The sequence below is a fragment of the Portunus trituberculatus genome, chromosome 23, assembly GCF_017591435.1.
Source record: "Portunus trituberculatus isolate SZX2019 chromosome 23, ASM1759143v1, whole genome shotgun sequence".
Lineage (NCBI taxonomy): Eukaryota > Metazoa > Arthropoda > Malacostraca > Decapoda > Portunidae > Portunus > Portunus trituberculatus.
In genome coordinates this window covers 3,526,840-3,550,047 of record NC_059277.1, presented here as the reverse complement: position 1 = coordinate 3,550,047, position 23,208 = coordinate 3,526,840, and the positions used below count along the sequence as shown (strand labels likewise).

Genomic DNA, 23,208 nt, shown 5'->3' with positions numbered 1-23,208 from the left:
TAGCTTGGGACCGGGGTAGTTATTCAAGCTTTTTTTTTTGGAACAAATTGTATGATGAGATGGTAGTTAATCGTATCTCAGATATTTCATGACAAAAACATTAGCTTTACCAAGTGGATAGTATTTTTTTTTTTTTATCTATTTGTTAATTTTCCTTTTTAAAGTTGGAGGGGAAAATTGGCCAAAGGAAACAAAAATGAAAAAAAAAAAAAAAAAGGCGCACTGTGATATCAGTTCCCGAACATGGTTATGAAAGTTTGCCAAAAGAATGGAATGAGTGTCTTGAAACCTTCCTCTTTTAAATGAGTTCAAGCCATAGGTTTATGGAAATACAGAAGCAAGTCGGTAATTCGGCTTTACCAGTATGATTATTATTAGTTTTTCTTTTATTTAAGAAAGACTGGCAAAGGGCAACAAAAAATTGTGTTAAAATCCCACAGGGTTGCCAGTCCCCAAACAGGTTAAATAGATAATAATTAGAAGGGGACTCCAAGAATGGTAGTCTTTTTTTTTTTTTTTTTTTTTGTGTGTGTGTGTAAAGAATTTGTGTAGTTGTATGCATGTAGTTTTGTGTGAAGAGTCTCTAAGGGACAGGCTGTGACTGCCCTCCTGTGTTGTGAGACACAAAGGGAAACATTCAGTAAGGTCACAGCTGACTTTAATAGGAAGTTCACAGCACCCCCTGAACCAGTACTATTAGACTTCACTGGGAGTAATTATCGTTTCGGCAGGTGTCTACTGATACTACTTGAAAGAATGCAACGTAAATTATTGCTAAACCTAGCCTTGCAATTAGAGGTGTCACTCTAACTATGTAAAGCATACACTTTCATCCTTCAACCAAATAAGACCACAGAGAATACTTATATACAAGGCCAAGGTAGAATAATGAAAGACTGAAATTCATCTCCATGTACTACCTGCTCGAGGCCAAACTATTACTTAAATGAAATAGGTTAATGATAGGAAAACCTTTTCAGCATAAAATTCATGTGAAAATATATTACAAAATCCCCATTACAAAAGTGGCGAGCATCATGGAGCTGCAGAAGGGCCACAATGAACTAAGGACACCAGCACACACCTACACTCCCCTAATGAAACCAACAAACAAAACTCCATAACCAGATGACAGACTAACATCTTATAGACTAAAGCCAAGTTCAACACATTAATACCTTAACAAAAATTTTATTTTAAGATCACTGATACACAAACCGAATAGTTATGCTGGTTGTGTTCACTGGCACCACGTGATGCTGGTTTATGAAGTAACAAACATTCTCATGAACTTGTAAATCCAAATTTACAATAATTAGGGAAACCATGTAATTTTCACTCCCACGTCTTCAGTATGGTAACTGACATTATAAGCAAGTCACTCAATCACATTTTCTGACATGCACACATATACACATGCATGCACGTATGCGCACACACACTTTCCTAATAACTGTGCAAGTAGCACTAAAAAGCAGTGCCAGGTCACATACACTCTGGTGAAGGGTAATCAATAACCATTATTATGTACAACACTATTATAGTACCTAGTATTGAAAATATAAATACTCATTTTCACTGGAAATGCACATGTTGCTTAGAGAGGAAGAAGAAAAGAAGAAAGAAAAATCAATCCTGACAAAGCTATTTAGTGTTACTGATCAACAGTAGTTCTCTTTGGTTACAAAAACCTGAAAATTAACAGGGATAAGTGAATCATTTTAAATATTGTAAATAATGCCATCATAGTAATAAATTGGTTTAAATTAAGTGAAACACTATAACACTCTTTAAATTAACTTAGTCTTTTGTACACTTCAGTAGCATACACATACCTCACATATCAACTCACAGCCTTCATATATTTATGCAATCTATCACACTGATATGTTTAACTTTCTGACTGACTGATTTCTTTATTCTTTTCTAGTGGCTGTGACACATCGGTAACTTTGGATTCAGGACTTGTAATATTTTCATTACTTTTTAAGGCAACTTTTGCCATCCCTTCAACCTTTTCTTCAATATGACCATTATGTAATTTGTCAGTGTCTTGTTGGGGATCAACTTCCATTCCATTATCCTCACAGGGAGCTGCTGACTCATCCATATCTTCTTGCAATGTTTCTTCAACTTTCTTGTCATCTTTCACACCAGTTGAACTTTCATCTACTTCCATACTTTCATCTTCTTGAGGGACCTGACTAGTGACTAGTTTTGAATTTGCTTCTCCACTTAAAGCAGAAACCTCAGGAGTAACATCTTCCACTTTCTCAGTCACTCCAGTGGTATTATTAATGACGACTTCGGCTGATTCTGCCTGAGTGTTAATGACTTTTGATTTTGCCCGTAATGAGATCACAAAGTCAAGTGGCGCTTCCACTATGTCTCCAGAGTGAAAATTAACTTGTATACTTTTCACCATCTCTGAATCAACATTTTCCTCTTCTTCACCATCAGACTCCTCAAGATTACTATCTTCTACTTCATTAGAATATATTACATACTTTTTCTGAATTGTTTGTGATTCACTGTCCCCTTTCAACTTACTGGAAGCTTTATCTCCAGATCCAATAGGTGTGCTAAATATCTCCTGCTTGTCATGTCGCATGAACCCTTCTGGATGGACATATTTGAAAGGACGGAAGTGCACCTTTGTGTGCTCACGAATGAAATTGGGCTGAGAGGCGGTATAATCACAAAAAGTGCACTTATAAGACCCATATCCACCATTTGCACGGTGCCTCAAACTATGACTATCCACTGCATCACGTCTGATGTTTGCATATGGACAATACTGGCAGTAATAAACTCTTCTCTCCTTTTCATCGTCCTTCTTTGCAGTCTCTGATGCTCCTTTCTTATTCTGTAATAAAAGATGTTGACGTTCAATTGTTGTTAGGTCAGTCTCTTCTAAGTTCTCTTTGTTAGAGTGATCCTCTGTTGGAGTCCTCACAATCTTGTCTCCCTGAGAAGAGTTCTCCCTTGAGATGAGAGGTTCATACTTCACATCACTCTCTAGTGGTGGAGCTGCTCCAGTGGTCTGAGCTACCATTCTTTCATGATATTTGTGACGTTTAATATGCATCATAAAGTTGGCATAGAATTTGACTGAGTAATCACAAATACGACACCTGTACTTGTGGTTAGAGCCATGAAGATTTGTGTGCACAGTGTACTGCTCCACTTTTTCGAAGGCAGAAGGGCATTTATTACATTTGTAGCGTTTCTCACGGGACTTTCCAGTAACTTTGTCAATGTGAAGAGGATAATGGAGGTGAGGATCACCAATCCTTTTTGGATCTTCCTCCTCCAAGTCTTCCCTCCCTTCTCTACCTTTACTTTTGCTCAGTGGTCTTACCATATACTCTGCATCATTGATCTGCCTATCACCTTTTTCTATCTGAGTCTTGCGACGCAGTAGATCAACACCAGACAAAGGAACTTGCTCTTCAACATAATATTTGAACTGTGGTCGACTTCCATCACTGGTTTCTGCTGCCCCTGGCCGCAATCCAATGAGCTTGAGTTTAATCGGAGGAATGCTGGAGACAACTGAATTTTCTGTGGTCTTCTGTGAGGTTTTTGAACTCAAGTTTGGATCAAGGCCTTTCTGAGTTTCTGCTTTCTTTGCAACCTCTTTTGTAGCTTTTTCTGCTTGGCAGTTTTGATCGTGCTGAGTATGGAGCAAAAGGTGCTGCTGAAGAGAGTCCCAGGTTTTCCCAGCATATGTACACTTTGGACATGGGTGAGGATTCTTGGTACCATGCAAGGATTGGTGGTATTGGAGGGTCACCAATTTACTGAAGGTTGCTGGACACTGATCACACATGTACTTGCTGGTGGGTGGAGGCTGTGGCATGACTCCTGAGGAAGGTGGAGGTGAAGCAGAAAATGGACGGTGGCCTGTTCCTCCTGCTTCCTTAGAAGACCATTTGTCTCCAGATAGATCTGCAGCAAGTTCATGAGGAATGGTTAATCCTGGAACTGGAGGGTAATTGTGGGCAGTGCGGTGCTGGCCCATCATGGACCGAGTACGCTGTTGGTACTCAGGAGTGTGGACCTTGAGGTGTGTCAGCAGATGTGCAGACTGACGAGTGCCATAGTTACAGTGGTTGCAGGTGTGTGGCAGGTTAGTGTTGTGGAACCGAGAGTGAATTTGGATTTCCTTTTCTAAGAAAAACCTTGCTGGACAATGCTGGCAGTAATACAAAATCTTTTCATCATTTTTCAAACTGGTTGGTGCTGGCTGAGTTTGAGGAGCCACAGTAGGTGCTGGAGCTTTAGACGTTAATTGCTTTAGCTGATCTTCATCACTTAATAATGGATCAACAACTGCATGGCACTGTCCCATTGAGCCTCCATGTACCTTCAAATGAGCAGACATGACACCAGCATTAACACTTACATATGAACAGTAAGGACAATGGAGTCCTCCAGCTTCCTTACTGATATCTGTTTTGTGCATTTTTTCGTGTTCTTGAATATTAGTTTTCCTCAAGTTGACGTGTGGACAATGTCTACATTTAAACATCTTAAAGAAACGATGGTCTCTGGATACCCAAACCAAAGGAATGTCCTCCATGCCAGTAGTGGATTCATCTGTGAGTTTGGGGAGGTTGGATGAGTCAGTCAGTGTTCTGTCATCTCCTGTGGATCCACTTGCTGCATTTGTAACTGGAGTAATGGTGAGGGATGGTGAGGGGGAGTTTGATCTGTCATCAATCTGATGAACATCCCCATTCCCACTTCCCTCTATGTTGTCGTCCAATCCATGAACACGCATGTGCTGTGATAGCAAGTGACGTCTGGTAACGTTGTAGGTGCAATGAGGGCACCGGAATGGCAGCCCTTTGGGTTTGTGGAACTGCTTGTGATGCATCAGTTTAGCACGACTGCGAGTTTCAAAGGGACAAGAGCCACAGATGAACTGCCTTGGCCCATTTATCTCATCCTGGAAAAACATAAATAAATAAATAAATAAAATAAAAATAAATAAATAAATAATTCTTTAGAAAAATCATTTCCTAAATGTGTAAAACATAATTTATATTCACATATTCTCTATGTCATTCTCTTTCATTCAGAGTTCCTGACTTACCTGGCAAGAAGCTGGTGAGCTGCTGTTCTTATTAGTTGTATCTTGGATAGATGATGGCACTTCCATACCATGGACCCGCAGATGTCCAAATAGTTCACTGTTGAGAGATTGACAATCAAGGTAAATGAAAATGTAAAAAACTTTGGGAAGTACATAAAATTGGTTTATAATACTCAAAAAGTAAAGAATGTATATTTGCTAGGTAGTCATAAATGTAATGAAATGCAGTGAATGCATGAGTTACTAAACATGATAGAATTTTAATATCTTCCTGTATCTTCATGGATGGGTTATGAGAAATTCATCATTGCCATAACTAATCTACATATGTCTGCTGAAAGCCAAAGACTTCCCTCAACAGTTAGATGGATCAAGACACATACCACATCCCAATAGTTTACAAGCTCATTATGAAGGAGCTGTAGTGTGAAAAAAGGGTTCAAACCTAAGTGTTGCCTGCTCTGAATTGTCTAATATGCAACAAAAATAAATGCTACAATTCTTATCATGCAGATCATGTCAAAATTTATTCTACAGCAATGTACACAAAATATATATATACATTAAGATGCTGTGATAAAATAAGGTTGGAGTGTGAAGGTACTTTAAGAGAATGTAAAGGGAAAAATAGAAATGGAGATTGTTACAGTCACACCCTTGATAGCATTCCAGATCATGAATTGCATTTTAAGAGATTCTAGAAACCTTTCTATCTATCTCATTTTAAACAATGGCTTTTATATTCAATAGCAAACATTCCAGTTGCCTTTACAATCTGCCAGTTTAGTACCCCTTATTCAACTCTGTAAATACATTATACATAAGGAGTCTTTCCCTTTCTTTCCTAATTTTAATGTGGAATTAATCAACAAAGCAATCTTCAGAATACTTTAGAATACAAAAGGCATATAAAATAAGTCATAATTAGGTAGCTAAATGCTAAACAAATACGGCAGCAAGACTTCACCTTCTTGTAGGGACATAATAAGGGCAGAACATGCACTTAAAGATGCAGTCAGCCCGCTCTGTATGGTAAGAAAGATGGGGTTTCATCTCGCCACGCTTCTTACAGGTGAAGGGACACAGCCGACAGTGGTAAGTGCGAGCGTTGTCATTATATTCTGAATTTTCACCATCAGCTGGAAAAGATCAATCACTGTCACAAGATCCATACAGAATGCATGTAAAAAAACATACTTCAGTATAAAAAATTCAGATATGCATAATAAGTGAAAGGCAATTCACAGAATGATTAAAGTTTTACAAATTCTTTTACTTACATGGAAATAACCTTCAGATGTCACTTATTAAACAATATAGAAGCAAGCATAATATGCTGCAAAAGCCTAAGAAGAAGAAGTAATAATACTTACATAAATTCTCAATAAATATAGTTAACCCCCTTCCTGGCAGAGGATCTACATATAGACATTTCGAAAACAAGACTTTTTGTTGGATCATCTATATATACACGCTTATTATTTTACTGCACTAAGTTGCAGTGTGGTCTATATATAAATGATTTCTTACAAGTAACAAAATTCATAAAATAAATCATTATTTGGCATCTTAAATACCCAAACACTGGTCAACATGGCCTTTCAAGGCTGGTTAACGCTTCTGCTTTGTTGATGATGGATGTGCTACGCACATAAGTTAATACTGGAAATTTTTGCATTTTTTACACTTTTCTTTATTATTAGCCTATCATGTCAAAGAGAAAAAACTGTACCACATGCCAGCAACATTCCCTAAAAATGAATAGATACAATACAAGTACGTATGTGAAAAATACGAAAAGTGGAAGTAAATTACATCCAGATCACAAGTCCTGGATGTGAGACACTAAAACATTCACACAAATATATTGACATATATTATCACCAATCAAACACAAACAACACTTACATATAGATTCAATTGTTTGTTCAGTGTTGCGCCAGAGTCTATATATAGATGTCACTTATTCAGTTTTGTGGCAGAGTCTATAAATAGATGTCAATATGGAGTACCCAATTGCTGGGAAACTATATATAGACATATGGATGAAAGTTGGTAGAGTCTATATATAGATGATTTTTAATTTGGTAGTTCACTCATCTGCTCTGCTGCCAGGAAGGGGTTAACTATCAAAACATTGACAATCCCACATTCAATACATTTTCCTATGGAGCCTTGCAGTAGTTGGTTCCATGTTCTCCTTGGAGACTCAAATAATGTAAATGAAACTTCATTTGACTATGTTATGAAAATTTGTGAAAAATTTGAACGACAGCACATTTGACTGACTTGATAAAACTATGGCCTACAGATTTCAATCTTATGATTTCTGTATTGTCTAAATATCAATTATTCACTATCCATAGAAAGATTCCTACAATACAATATACTCTCTCTCTTATGCTCAGTGTTACAGCCCGCCTGTAACATACTCCACTATCATCACCTCCTCCGCTTGCTACCTCGTTCGCCACCTCTCCACCTCCCCTTCCACGTCACCGTATCTTGAAGCCCCCGCCACTGTCCCGAAGTTGGATTCACGCGGGCCCCATTCGACTCAAGCGGAAGTGTTAAGCAAGCTCCCTGATTTCTGGAAGTCAGTTGAGGTCAAGGCCTCAACCAGTGAACACAACGCCTCTTGGACTACCATGGGATCCACCTCACCCAGCACTTCACCACTGCGACACCTCATAAGTATCACTTCCCCTCGTCCCGTTTTTTCCACATTGCCTCCATATAGGATTAGTATTATTGTTAGGTATTAAGTTGGGTTCTTTATTGTTGTATTTATTTATGTGTTATATGTATATATGTATGTCATTTTCATGTGTTTCATGTTATATCTCTATGTGTACGTCAGTTTCATTGTTATTGGGTTATTAAATAGCTTCTTAAGTGCCCCTCTTTGCATTTCCTCACCAGTTGAACCTACATTGTTTTTTTTTAATTGTTATTGTTCACTGGCTTCCCGATGCCAATCTTACCCATTTAACCGGTGAATGTAACATCAGTACTCACCAGACTCCTTAGCATCTGGGTTTTGTCCCTCACAGCGGCTGGTGATGCCTCCCTGACCACCATGGCTGCTGTCAATGTGAAGCTGGAGAAAGATTGAACTTAGTTTTCATTCTTTCAAGACAAGTTATGAAGAACAGGTAAAATAAATGTCAATCCAGATGCAAAAAATGCATAGGGATATAGTATACATATAGTAATAATTTTCTAAACATTTTGACCTCATAAATTGCTCAGAATAATTAAGTGAGTGGTAGTTTTGTCAAGATAACTGTAACTTTACCTGCACAGCTCGTTTGGTTCCAGCAGCATAGCCACAGACATCACAGCGGTGCACAGCATGCAGGAGTGACACGGGTCCATTACGAGTATGAGCAAGGCTGACGTGTTGTACTACGGTCTCTTGCTCACTGTCCCTGTGGGATGGGATGAGGGTATGGTGAGATTAGAGGAAAAGACAAAAAGTGGTCTTCAATAATTAAATCTATGAAGCAAATCACTTGCATCAGTCTTGCTACCAATATCCCAAAACCTTAAGACAAAAGAAAACATTGACACTTGCCTAAAGTCACATGAATTGCACTTCCACTCTGGGTTTCCTTCATGGTCCAGCACCATCTGGGCAACCTCCTTGCCATCTGCTCCAGTTGAAGACACTGACACCTGTCAAGAGACAATGCTACTTCACTGTCAGCTCACGAGCCAAAGAAAAGTCTAGACAGGCATACATTAAGAAGCAAGCTGTTACATCTACTGGTGATAGATATCATCAAATCATACATATACTTACAGGATTCGTAATCACAAAGACATTAATTTTCAGTTTTAGCCCAAATTTCTGTACTTTAGTAGTATTGTAAGGCAGTGATGAAATCAGAGGACTGTTGAATTACCAAAATATTTCATCACACTGGAGTCTTCATAAAATTCCTTAGCAAATGTTGTCAAAACATGAAGCAGACTTGACAAGCATGACAAATGGCATAAACAAACTCACTAAAGCCCAGAAAATATGATTATTGTAAGTAATTTCAGCCATATGAAAGTAATCACTGTTACATTTGACATATCTTATCTTTTTTGGTCACACAATGTGTGAAATGAGAAAATAAAATATAGTTTTCATATTCTTAAAGATTATATTACATTACTATGCTGTATTGTTATGGTCTTCATTTTTTTTTTTCCCAAAGTGTGAAGAGAAAATAAAATGCACCAGTACTGAGCACTGACAAAATATGCATTAAAAATGTGTGGTCAATGCCTTTTGGTACGTACTAAGAAATCAGTGTCACTACTTCTATCAGTACTCAAACTGTAACTTGGTCCTTTAATACCTTGGTACTGCCCACTATGTCAATGAAGAAATTCTTGTACAAAGAAACAATGCAATGAATTAGAAACATACAAGCGTACAATAAAACCTTCAGAATTTGTCAAGAGTATTTGCTTTTTCATTTGTAATTCATAAAAGCTACTAAAACTGAATACAAAATACATTTAAATGCTAATGAAATTTTCAATAGCAGCACAAGAATATTCAATGCTAAAATATATACATTGACATTAACTAGCAATTGATAGATCATCCAGTCAAAGACATTGGAATAACACGAATTGTAGTCAATAAGAAACTTTCTAATACAGATCCAGTTGGTAATTTCAGTATCTTTAAAAAAAGAGAAATGATAAAGAAGTGCAGAGAATACTTCTTGCCCCTCAACACTTGCTGATCATCGATCACAACTACTTTAGGAAGCATCAATTCTGAAGGTCTCACAGTATACACGCAGCCTCCATGAAGTAAATACACTCTGACATTCACAGATAAACAACAACACAATATACACACAAGTAACCTTACCTTAATTCACAATAAACCATCATAAAGGAAACCTCAAATATGCAACATTTCCAAAAAAATAGCTTCCCAAACAGTGCAAAGAAACAGCTATGTCTACTCACATATGAAGTGCAAGTCAATAAGCCACAAGAGTACTGAAAGTGTCAAGCATATTACAATAATACACAGTGTCTGGCCCACAAAAAAAAAAAAAAAAAAAAAAAAGTGCCATGTTACCTGCTCCTCTGTATCTGTCATCAGCAGGTTCAGCCACGCTAGGAATCTCATCTGAAGTTATGCAAAAGGAACAGTCTCAATCCTGCTTTGGTGACTATCTATCCAGTCACCAATGCCATGCTGCTGGCTCCTACAGCCACTTCCAAAGTTTAGTAGGCAGAAATATGCAGCAAATAAAATAAATACTAAGGTCATGTTAACATAAATATAAAGACACTATTGTAAGAAATGTCATGCTAAAATTGCAATGGATGTCAATACAGACACAGGTTTTGTAATCTCTTCCTTGTTGTACACTTGCAACACATGAGAGTCAATAACATCACCATTTGGTCTTATAACACCCCAGTGGAAGGCTAAAAAGTACCTTGCTACTGGGTGCATTCCAGTGATCCTGATGATGCTGTAAACTTGAATGTGTTTTTTCACCATACAAGGAAACATTTCACATATGATTGATCCTATTAAACATTCTCAATTACTGTATATATAATCTTTCATCATAGTGATTAACTCAAGAAAAGCTGTTATGACACTTTCAAACCTTAACAAAAGCAATTAAACATGCATTCTTTTCTTATAATCATTAGTTCCTCCTCCATAAGAAATAAACTTAGAGAGGCATGCTAGAATTTTCTTTTTTACAAGGGTGGACAGCTTCAGACACTTTGTTTATGCTGATTTTCATGCATAGATAATAAAATCTTAAAAGCAATAAAATGAAAATGAAATGAAACTAATGAAAGAAAAAATGAAAAGATGTTAAGTAGAGATCTCCATAACTCAAAATCAAAATTATACATAAGGTCTCACATTATATGGGAAAAAATACCTAAATCTTTACAACTTAAGTGGGGGATCCTCTCTTTTGTATTTCTATATGCATAATGAGGCAAGACACTGTCCTGCCTACCCTTCTCTATATAGGATCTCAACCTGGTATTTAGATGGATTTTGGTGCACTTTCTGCACATCAAATAAGTTCTTAAGTTTAAATTATTTTCATTACACTCAAATGTGCCACGTAAAAACACACTATTTGATTCTCTGTGTAGTTCCGCACTTCAGTCTTGCACATAAAAACATAAAAAAGACCAAACAGCAAATGGAATTTCTTGAGATCAACATTAATATTCACTGAGTAGTAACTGGGAAAGTGATGCATGATTTCTATAATTATGACAGGTGACTGAACAGGCAGCCAATTTTGAGAGAGAAATAAAAATTCTAAAGCCCTCACTTGCTGAGCACCTCTGGCATTTATTTAATCTCAGAGTACAATTAGAGTACTATTTTTATGAATAGCATTTATGATTATATACTTTTTTTTTAAATGTTATGCGCTGTGGCTCAGTTTACATTCACTTTTATAAGTCTAATCATTCTTGAGCTGGAACTGGAATTTCTTGCAATGCAAACAATATTTACAGCTGCCACACACAATTGCTGACTAAACTCTTAAAATGGAGGATTAACCAAGTCAAATATAAAGGGAAAGTTTGCAAGTTCTACATGGTACTGCACTTGTGTTATTGCACCACACACATACTGACAAGAGTTATGGAAAGATGTACACAGTACCCCATTATTTCCCTTTTATGCCTTCAATTCTCCTGTCTCACCTGATGGCTTAATGTGGCCTTACTGTCTTTTTCTTCAGGGTCCACAAGAGAACTTTTCTGCTGCTTCTTAAGCTTAGATAAGTTGGTGGAGCCAGATGCCAGGAGCTGAAGTGTCTCCAAGCTAGTATTTACCGACCCCTGCAATACCACATGATCACTGCATTGCTAAACCAGACTCTCAAACCACAAAATCATCACTACTACTCTATAAAATAAAATAAGGAAAAAGGGATGTAGAGCCATTTTTGCATCACAAACACTGATATTACTTTAAATTGCAAAAAGACAATAAAATTAATACAAACAGCAGCAGACTTTGCCAGAGTGCTCCTTCAAGAAAATAAATGCCAATATGCAAAGCTGAGACAAATAACATTCAGCTTAAATAGGGAATAGGGAACACATCTTTGCAATAAAGTAGGGATAATACAAATAGGAAGTTATAGCAACTACTCACAAAATACAGTTTCTAAAATACTGCAAAACCATGCACACTTGGGAAGCTACACTAAGCATGACTGAGTATGCATTGACAAAGTGGCAGTACAATAAAATCCAGCAAACTTTTGATTCATCTTGAAAGAAGTGTGTAGTCTTGACTTCTATATCATGTATGTTTCTTTGTTCACAATTCCATGTGCCTAAAAGAATACTGTCAACTTGTGTATACTATCTGTTGTAACTGTGTATACAAAGTCACTTTCTTGTCACTTCATTGTGCAATATGATCATGTTAATCTCAGGAAATAATCGCACTTGTTGCATAAACAATAACTATCATGTATCTCAAGTCTTCATGCCAATGTTATGGGCCTCTGTAAATACCATTTTATACCGTTTTGAGAATGTTTATCTTTATCTTGTTACTCAATAATTCAAAATGCTCTGTTACTCAACAATGCAAAATTCTTTGCATTACTGAGGCTGCATTGCATTCTTCCATAGGTGCAAGGATAAGATTTTTGTGGGCAGTGAGCCTCTCCCAATATTCCCTCCAATGAAATCAATAAAACCCCAAAATGGTGAAATATTTGAATCAATTTCTATATTTGTGTTCCTGGAGTGAAGGCCTACATATATGAAGACCACATACTATTTAATCTACATCTCATTCTCCTTTTGATAAGAATCTATGAGCATGCCAGCCATTATATCTCACCTTAGTCCTTATGCTAACTACATGGAGGTAATGTAAGAAATGTTTATTCTATCACCTTTGGTCAACAGTCAATTAAGAGATATGGCCATTTGAAGAATACATTCTGGGGAAGGTGAATGTCCCATTAGAAACTCAATTCAAAAGGTTTCATCAACCAAAATTACTGTAATCTACGTGATAGGATGACATAACCTGCCACACACTTCTCTATCAGTTTGAAAAAATACTGCTACTGTATTCTCTTAACATCTGAAAACACTACTTAAAGGGATGGAGGAATAGTGTGAAGAGACGAGGAACCTCCTCTTCTGTATTCTCACTTCTACAAAGAGATGTCTTATCTTGGTAATCTTTATTTGAGGAGGCTCTCATCCACATGGTTTATTCTTGAATATCTGTTCTGTTTTGTTAAGTACACTTGTAAATATACTTTTCAAAAGCCTTAATGAGAGAAATGATAATAAACTATTTTGATTGAGTGTCTTGGTGATAAAGTTTGCAGGAAGAATAAGTGTAATCGACTTAGAACTACTAGTAAGAAACTACTCTGTTTCTAAAAGCCAACTTTCACCAACACATTCTTCTTACATTTACACACTATTAGCTGGAGTAAAAAATTGTTCTTACCTGAGGTGTAATGATTTGGTACTGTCCTCCAGCCACCAGGTTGGTTGCAGCAGTGTTCCCTGAGGCTGTGGTTTTGATGGAATTGGAGGTGGTGGTTGAGGCACTTGACTTCATGCTTCCCTTCAGGGCCAGGGGTGGAGGTGGACGTTGACCAGAGCCACTGCTTGCTGCTCCACTGCCTGCAATCTGAACCATCAGCTGAGCCCCTGGCAGGATGGGACCAAACGGCATTGGTCCGGGACGAGAGGTTGGGGAGGAGCGGTTGGGTGCCCTGGTGAGGCGAGGCATGCCCTGCAGACGAGGCATAACTGGTATGGACACCATTGGAGGCTTTCGGATGGGAGATGCAGTTGGGGTGGGTGTGTCAAGGATGTCATCCTTATCAGTTGAGCGCTTGGGGCGACCCTTTCTGTTAGGGATTCCCCCTTCTGTGCGGTGGGCATTAGTCTCGTCAAGCTGGATGATGGCTAGGTAGCAGTCATACTTTTCATAATTCTTTTCTCCTGTTTCATCAGTTATCAAAACCTGAGCATTCTGGTGGCTACTATCACGGGAAGTTTTGAGCTTGATGTGTTTTGTGATGTCCCACCTCCAGTTGGACTTGTAGCCACACTCTGAACAGTTGTAGGGTTTTCTATTAAAGTGACCGACAATATGCACATGAAATCTTGAGGCTGTAGTTGCCCAGAAGCTACACTGAGGACATCTGTAGACTCTCTTACTGTAGTAATGGTGGCCTTGGGGTGTGGGACTCTCAATGTAGTAATCCAGAGACTCTTCCATATCCACTGGACTCTTGGAGCCTGAAGCTTTCCTTTTGTTGCTATCTGAGGAGCTTCTCCTGCTTCCCTTCTCAATCTTCTTACCATCTACTGAGGATTTGTCTTTATCTTGTGAATTCTGCTCTTCTGTCTTATCAAACTTATTCCATACAAACACTCTGTTTTCCATGGGATGATTCATGTCTTCCCTCTTTAGCATTGATTCATCTAACAAGACAGGAGATTTATCCTTCACACTATCATTTTCATATTCTGCATTTTCCCCTTTCTCACTACTACACAGGGAGTCTTCATTCTCATCCAGACGGCCACCACTGGCTCTCCTTCCTGAGTCTGTTATTTGGTTCTTACGAGCCTCTGGGCATAGCTTCAAGTGGTTCATCAAATCATCAGTAGTCTTGCACCTGTGTCGACAGAACTGGCACCTTGTTGACAGTGAGGCAGAAGCATAGATATTCTTTGCACTCAGATGAAGCTTTTGGTGACGGACACTCTCTGAAAGACATTTTGATTCGTGACCACAGAACTGGCACACTAAATTTTGCACATTTGATGTTGGCATTTTCTCTTGAAGCTTTTCAAAGAAAGACATATTTTTCTTCTTTGATTGGTCCTTTGAAGGAGAAGATTCTCTAGAATCTGATAACTGATCATCCATAGCATCCAGTGAATCTTCTTGGTCTTCAACAATATTCTCAAGATCTTCATCATCTTTATCTTTACTGGAGCTTTCATCATCTTTTCCATCAGGCAAAGGTTCTTCTGCTTCGCTCAGCTTCTGATTGTTATTTGCAACTGCCATACTTTCAAGCTCATCTTTGTCTTCCGACTGGGGAAACTGAAGGATCTCAGAAAGCACATCATCACTGGAAGATATGGTTTTTGTTGACTTAAAAGTTTTCCTTGCTTTCTTTGAGTGACCCATGTACTTGGGGATGGGGATGGAATGAATCTTTTTTTCATGACGGGCAACTTCGTTCTTGAAAGCTGCCTTGAAGGTGCAGAAGCGACACTTAAACGTCTTGATATAAACGTTACCGTGACGATGAACCACATCATCAGGGTGAATGAAATCTTCCTCAAAGTTGTGGCGCTCATTAAGTTCTTGGAAGAATGTGTCCTTGGGCTTGGAAACTTTCAACTTCTTAAGAGTGATTTTTATCTTTGGTTTTTTCTTTTTTAGCTCTCCATCTTCATCCTTGCCATCATCTGTATTAATCTGGGAATCATCCTGGCCACTCACATCGATATTTGACACACGGAAGCTGTTGTTGCGACTTTGCTGTCCATGCGAGTTCTCAGAGATTGACAGGCAATCTGGATCATCCCCTGGTAGCATGAGGGCATCAGGGTGTTCATCTCTCTCAAGTCTCATTAGTTCCATCTCTTGGTCATCGAAGGCAAAGTCAGCAGGGTCGCTTATGCCAATCGTTCGCCTCTTTTCCCTCTCACGGATCTGCTCTGTGGTGAGGTGATGGTTTGATATGTGCACTGTTAGACTTTGCTTGATTTGGGCAGTAAAATTACACAAGTGACACCTGAACTCCCCACATGCCTCATTGTGGTTCTTCAGGTGGCGATCTAAGTTCCACCTGTATGGGGTCCTGAAGTCACAGAAATCACACTTGAGGATTGGCAGCTGGTGGTACTTCAGGTGCTTGGTGTAGCGGCCCTTGAGATGGGTCACGTAGTTGCACTTGACACAACGGAAGAACCTGCGCTTCAGGTGATACGATGTTTCATGTCTGTTCAACAACTTACGACTCCTACAAGAAAAATCACACTGCTGACAATTGTAAAGTTTCTTATCGTCACCCTTGATGGGTGATCCATCTTGGTCAGTGTCTTGATCATCCTCATCCTCCATTTCATCCCAGTAATCATGAGTTGAGTCATTACTTCTTGGAGACTTGCCTGGACTACTTCGGCTTGATTTTCCAGGAGAAACACTAGCTCTTGTGAATTTGTTATGTGCTCCACTAAGCACTGGCATCTTTGATGGCTTGAATGGACTGGGCTCCTGCTTCTTGATCTTCATTTTGTGCACCATTCTAGCATGACGAATAAGCTTCTGGTGGTTTTTAGAGGCATAGATGCAACGAGGACACTCAAAGACCTTCATCTTCTCTCCATGATCGTCCCTAAGATGGTACAAGTACTGTCGTGGATTCTGAGTGTTTATACCACAGTAGCTGCAACAATAATTGCGTTTCAAGCGACACTCAGGAAGGGATTTCTCATCTGAGAAAGAACCAATTGTTGTATCTTCAGGTGTGAACTCTTCATCATTCATATCCTCATCATCTTCAATAATGTCAAGTCCATTAACTTCATCACCTTCTATGTCATCTTCATTTCCACCTTCTTCTATGGTTTCCTCAACTTCCATTGCTTCTTCACATAGTGGCATTTCTTCACTCTCCTGGTTTTCACTTTCAATTTCTTCATTCACTGCCTCAATGCCTGCATCATCATCATTGTTTTCATCATGAATAGTTCCTTCTACATCTGTAATGCCTTCAATACAGATTTTTAGTTCTAAACTTTCATCAGATTCATCAAGCTCATCATAATTTGTTTCATTATGAATCCCTTCTACATTTGAATCCTCCTCCTCTGTTTTCTTGACATGATCAGTCTTTTCTTCTCCCAATGCTTCCACATCTATGTCTGAATCAGCATCATGGTTTGGAGAGGCACTGTCCTTTCCAACAAGTGTTTCATTATCTATTTCTTCTTTTGTTTCACTTTGCTCAGTATCATTAATTTCTATAACTGCATCTCCCTCTTTGCTACTTTCTTGCAAAGCTTCACTCTCCTTCTTTGAGGGGTCCTCTACTTCCAGGTCAATCTGCATCTTGTCCTTGTTGTCATCTGTATAAACAGTTTCACTTACTTCTTTGACCTTTTCCTCTTCTGTATTAGCCAATGCATCAGACTCACCCATCACTGTCTCTGTATCATCAGGTGAGGCTTCTGGTTCTTCACACTCAGCCTCTTTGTCTTCTTTCATAGATTTTACAAGAATATTCTCTTCTTTTATTGAATTTTCTTTCTGAACATCTAACTCTGAAGTCTCATTCAATGTCTCAGTATCCTGGTCCATGGGATTTATACTCTCCATCTTCTGTCCCTCTTTCTCCACCATCTGTTCAGCCATATCAACATCCTCCACAGGACACTCTTCAGACTGTTCCTTCAAATTATTATTTGATACAGGTCTTTCTTGCTGCTCCTTTGTATCACTTTCATGAATGTTTTCCTTTTTGCTCAGTAAGTCTATCTGGGACTCTTGTTCAGTATCCAAACTTTTCTCAATCTTATCTGTGATGTCTTCTGTGATATCCTCCTCTTTATCAATTTTCTCCTGTTCCTGTTTTGTATTGTCCTTTTCACCTTTTGCCTGTGGTGGCAGGTCTTCCTTCTCTTCTTCAGTGCTTTCTTTCTCTAGTTCTTCCTCTCTATCTTCTTCAATTTCTATTTGCTGTTCCTCACCACTTTTCTCATCCTCCTCTATCTCTTGGGCTTCCTCTTCTTGTTTCTCTGTATCTTTTTCAGTCTGTACTATTTCTTGGTCATCTTTATCAATGGTCTCTGGTGAATTCTCTTCATCTGTTTTCTCTTCTGGTGGCTTCTCTTTCTTTGCTTCCTCCTGATTTTGATCTCTTTCAGTTTCAAGCCCCAGCAGATCCTTCTCCTCTTCTTCCTCTTTCTTCTTTACTGCTGGGTCTTCAATACTGTCTGGCTGAGCCTCAGCAACACTTGATTCTTCCTCAGTTTCGCCTGAAGCCCTCTTGGGTTCATCGTCCCCTTCCAGCATCCTCCTGTTGGGCAATGGCATTAAGGTTGGTCTTCAGGGAAACCAAAAATAGTAAAACAATCTATAATGAATTCTGCAGGACATTAATTTATATAACTGGTATAATGGATAATGAGTCTCTTCAAAGGACACTCCTAGAAGTCATGTAACTGTCCAGAGTTTGAGGTTTCCTGTCTGTTCTGATAGGTGAAAGTGAAATTCTATCAGAAAAGCTTCAGTAATTTTTGTGAACAATGGTTATGTAAATGTTTCATGCTAAAGCATATATCTAATGAATGGGTTTTTTTTTTCTTTAATATATTCAGCAAGAAAATATCACATATTGCTGTACCTTAGAAATGTATGATTTACATAAAGTAATCTATGACCTCTATCTATTCAATGAGGGTTTTGAAATAACAATTAATAACTACTTGGTGACATAGCTGATTAACCTCCTTGAATTATGAATACTTACAGACATCAACATTTTCATCCCATCTACATATCAAGACATACTTTTGGTTTCATAATCCTAATGGAAAATGTTATCAAAGAGTTCCTATGGTTGGGAGAAATACAATACAAAATTAATTCATATTCAGCTGCAACAACACAAGGAATTCATTATCAAAGTGTTTTCGTCTTATTCTTGCGTCATAAACCATTTACTTCCAACTATATCAGGTTAAATTGATGTTTCATGAAATCTTTTATTGCATTTTATGTGAAATACTGGTCAATACATAAAAATGTACTGTCAAATTGTTCAAGTTTTATAATCATGTCTATGAATATGGCAAACAACTTTAAACAAAAACCAGCAACACAGATCTTAGTAGTTGCAGGTAAGATGTAAAAAAAAAAGTATATGAAGTTATATTTCTCCCTCTGGTTAGTTAGACAGTTTCTAAGCTACATACATCTAGAATGAAACATAAAAGAACTTACAGTAAATAGTACCTTAACTATACTGAACTAATAAACTACAAATACATTTTTTTTCTTTTTTTAAAGATGAAAAAAGAGAAACCATCATGCACTGCCCCTGAAGAATTCATAAGCATTCATCACTCAAATTTGTTGGACAAATTGTTTATCTACTGAAGGACCTCATTGAGCTGGGATACATGGACCTGCTCGCTTAGCTACTCCTGCTAATGTTTGATATTTGTCATGTTATAGCTAATCAGGTTTGTATTGTTTTCTATATTAGCATTTACTACTTATTCAGTGACTGTCTCAGTGGAATGTAGGCTAGCTGCTTTCATAGTGCATAGATGAATGAAACTCAATTTGTTATGTCATTAGAAGTCAACAAGCATACTTTGAAGTCATACGCTTGGTCCAGCTAAAAATATAAAGGATGAAAACATCAGTTGGTGAATATCAACATGCTTCACCTGCCAAGAGACTGGAAATGAGAAAGAATGACAGAAAAAGTGGATAACATAAATTTATACTTTTCTCAAAATATTACCATCTCACTCAGCAGAAATTCCATTAGATTTTTATCAGCAGCTACCACACCAAACCATTAATTACCTGAAAATTTAAATTGATAATTAATTTTCAGTTATGTGCAACTTTTTCTGTGGTAAAGAGGAGAAAGAGCAGAGAAAGGTTTCATCTTCATCTAGCAGTCTAAATAGAGAGTACAAGCTCTTGAAAATGCTGAATTACTATGCAGCACAATTAAGATCTCAGTAATCATAAGAACACAAAGAAAGCTGCAAGAAGTCAGGTGTACATATGGCAGTCATAATTTAATCACTTGTCTATATATTTATCATGTCTGCAAATTTGTCTTCTCTAAAAACTACTTATCAACTCTGCACTAATGATTGGATAAATGAATATAGTATTCCAGTAATTTTTTTTTATGCATAAGGGGAAATTGTCCCCCCACCCACCAAAAAAAAAAAAAAAAAAAAAAAAAAAAAGGATTACCAGTTCCCAACATCCCTACTTGTAAACTTATTTTTTAGTCCCCCAATTTCAAAATAACCTTATCATTTAATCTTTAGTGTGTCTTACTGAACTGGAAAACTACATGTAGCTTGGGCATGATGTAGGTAAATGAGGATTCTGGTTTCCTCTTGGTTCCTCCAGGTAAAGGTGTAAGAGCATGAAGGTGTAGCATTTCATGTTCTTATGAAGATCTCGTCTTAAGGATGAATGTTGTCCTTAATAGTTGGTGAATGTTACCTATCAAAATAATCCAACACTTTTGTTGTGTAATATTGAGTGGATCAGAAAAAAAGGTGCTTGTGTTATCAAAGGCTGTTAAACATATGCACGTCATCTCTACTGAAATACATGAGTGAGAAATACATTAAATAATAACAAATGTTAAAAAAAAAGGCGTTGGTATGCAATTCAAAGTTCCTCAATATGCCTCAAAAACCATCCGATACCAACTGATGTATGTATGTATGTGGAGGGGGTGAGACAACACTAAAGTTGAGCTTCGATTCCTAATGACTTTCCATCCATTCCTCCTTCTGCACACCCGCGCCGTCCGTCACCTCCGACCTTGAACTTGAACTTGTACTACATAACCTTGCATCTGTACTGGAATTTAGTGACGATTAAGGCTGTCAAAACATCAATATATCAAAGAATAGTGATATCTGAGTGTCTATGCCTCAAGTTTATTTTTTTTTTTTTCGGAGACTTTAAAAGGCAACTAACCCTGATTTAAGTATTACTATGTTGTTAAAGATTAGTGTTAAATATCACACGTGCTTCACGTATATAATTTTCCAGATTAGCTTTTCTATCTCGCCTGCAACAAAATTGAATTGAGGTTCGATGTGTGGGTGTTTCGTATCGCTGCGGTTTGGATATGAAATACCTGCTGGAGAGAAACATATGAAGATAAGCATTATGTTGGGGAAGTATGCAGTATGTAAAAATTGTAGCAATCATTATGCCTTAGATAAATATGTAGAGAGAGGAGTCATTACACCCAAAGCATGGAGCGGCGCCCTCATTACTAGGCCAGCACGGGCACCAAAGGTAAAGAGACGGTCGCTTCCTGTAGGAACAACTTGTAGCCTGTATCCTCTTCCCTCCCTTCACCCTTACCCACCCCACTAACCCGACTCCTGCCGCTTCTACCTTGCACTGCACTGAAAAAGAGAAACACAATTTAAAGTTCTTGAAAGCAGATCTCAGTCATTCTTAAAAACGTCAAAAAGAAAAAAAAAAATGCTACAACAACATTAATATTCCCCTGAAACTGATAAAAGTTGCGGGGTCGAGCAGAGTGGGACGGCCAGCTGTGTCCTCCCCCTCCCCAAGTCCCCACTCTTCCCTCGTGACCCCCTGCCAGACGCACGATCACCGTTCCTCCACGTAAACAACCTCAAACATATAATTAAAGCTCTAGGATTCCTAAATCTGAATTCAGAATATGAAAATCCACCATGGAAAGTGTCAAGAAATGCATGTTGGTCAGTAAAACAACCCAAATAATTCCACTTATTTGACATAATATGCGCCATCACCGACCGCTGGCTGCCTTTGCTGGGTCGTCTCTCAGGTTCAACGAAGGTTCGTCACACTAGTCTTTGATTTCCACGTCAATATGGTACTCAGTTGCGAAAAGACAACACTAAAGAGAAACCTTGAAGTTACTTACGCTCTTTCCAAGAAGAATCGCCTAGATAATTCACTCCATTTGCACACATTCGCAATATAACTGAAGGTAGATCCTTGCCGGAGCGACTTGTATGAAGTCTGGGCTAGCAATGAGCTTTCCTGCCCCCTGGTGGCCACCGACTCAACCAGCGCAAGAACAGAGAGCTCCTCCTCCACACAGCCGCGTCGCCACTGACAGCATACAGGCTTCCTCTGCCACCCACTAGACCCATGAAGCGCGTTGTCTTGAGGCCATGACATTACAGCCAAAGAGTGTTTATCATTGGGGGTATTTTGCTATTTGTTCTTGGTGGCTCCAGGGCTCTCAGCTTCTCTCAATATGTTGAAAGTAGAGTTCTGAAAATAATAACAAGACTAATAGATAAAGAAAAAAGAAGGAAAAAATACATTCTTTTATCTTTGGCCATGGGAAAACAAAGACCTCTTTGGTTCTACTCTTAGCCGGTAAAGAGAGTGGCCTTCTCACTACACTGCAGTTATCCAGTGAATATTTCATGTCTACTGAAAAAGTTGTTCTTTAAAGTAATTTAACTGGAGAATTGAAATGGCCAATGGGTCACTGAATTATTTGCTAGTAACAAGATGAAAAAGGAATGGTCGTCATGCACTGCAGTATAGAGAGAAGCTGAAGGCAATGTCTGCATGAAGGGATATTGACTAGGGCGTTTCGCCCGCCCTGGTGTCGACACTTCATCAGCTTACGAAACCTCACCACGACCCAGAGTCTCGCCAGCCCACCCCCAGCCACCCAGCCAGCCACGGCCGCCCGCTCCCATCCGCTCACACCGAGGCCAACTCACTCTCCTCGCCTCGCTCCTCTGGGATCAAATGACCCGCAATTCACTGGTCCACTTTCTGTGTATTCCTACAGTGCAGTGTTGCTACTGATAGAGTACGCGATACTGTGTTCTTGTAGAGCCTTCGATGTTTTAAATATGACAGGATAGACTAAAACCATCTATAAATATTTATTATATTCACAGGCTGGTTTGAGTATACATACTTCTTGGTTGCACAACGAAAGCTCAAATCCATGAGCTATTTTCTGACTATTAACCTATGAAGTTTATTGACGGTTTACCTTCAATATTTTATCCTCAGCTTAGAGAGAGAGAGAGAGAGAGAGAGAGAGAGAGAGAGAGAGAGAGAGAGAGAGAGAGAGTGTGTACTGTTATGGGATAATAAATGCATAAGCACATATATTTTCTTTCACACGCCACCAACTATAAGTCTCAATACGTTGGAAATCGAGAGCTGGCTTCGTGTTAATGCAGTTATCACTTCCTGATCACCTTATCAGTGGGACTCTGTGGGTTATTATCACCAGGGAAGTCCCTATCGTCATGCGCCATATCGT

General features: G+C 38.5%; 1 protein-coding gene across 6 annotated transcripts; it reads right to left on the bottom strand.

The window, feature by feature from the left end:
* Positions 1 to 973: 973 nt before the first annotated feature.
* On the bottom strand, positions 974 to 22,195 carry LOC123507623. Of its 6 annotated transcripts, none has more exons than XM_045260647.1 (11): positions 21,832 to 21,964; positions 19,666 to 19,730; positions 13,605 to 18,210; positions 11,819 to 11,956; positions 10,197 to 10,247; positions 8,679 to 8,779; positions 8,400 to 8,532; positions 8,120 to 8,201; positions 6,069 to 6,240; positions 5,102 to 5,198; positions 974 to 4,954 (listed from the first exon to the last, which is right to left on the bottom strand). In XM_045260647.1, the coding sequence occupies exons 3-11, from the start codon at positions 18,204 to 18,206 to the stop codon at positions 1,892 to 1,894; spliced, it is 8,439 nt and encodes a 2,812-aa protein (XP_045116582.1). In that variant the 5' UTR covers positions 18,207 to 18,210; positions 19,666 to 19,730; positions 21,832 to 21,964; the 3' UTR covers positions 974 to 1,891. The 6 variants fall into 6 exon arrangements, with proteins under 6 accessions (XP_045116582.1, XP_045116583.1, XP_045116577.1 ...); XM_045260648.1 differs by lacking the exon at positions 19,666 to 19,730 and adding an exon at positions 21,309 to 21,319 and having other exon boundaries at positions 21,832 to 21,932; XM_045260642.1 differs by lacking the exon at positions 19,666 to 19,730 and having other exon boundaries at positions 21,832 to 22,195.
* Between the last annotated feature and the right edge of the window lie 1,013 nt (positions 22,196 to 23,208).

Coding starts and splice junctions, on each gene's coding strand:
- LOC123507623 (XM_045260642.1), bottom strand. CDS start 22,091: ATGTCATGGCCTCAAGACAACGCGCTTCATGGGTCTAGTGGGTGGCAG. Junction 8,533..8,678: donor TGCAATTCATGTGACTTTAG/GCAAGTGTCAAT, acceptor CCCATCCCACAG/GGACAGTGAGCAAGAGACCG. Junction 5,199..6,068: donor TATTATGTCCCTACAAGAAG/GTGAAGTCTTGC, acceptor ATCTCTCAACAG/TGAACTATTTGGACATCTGC.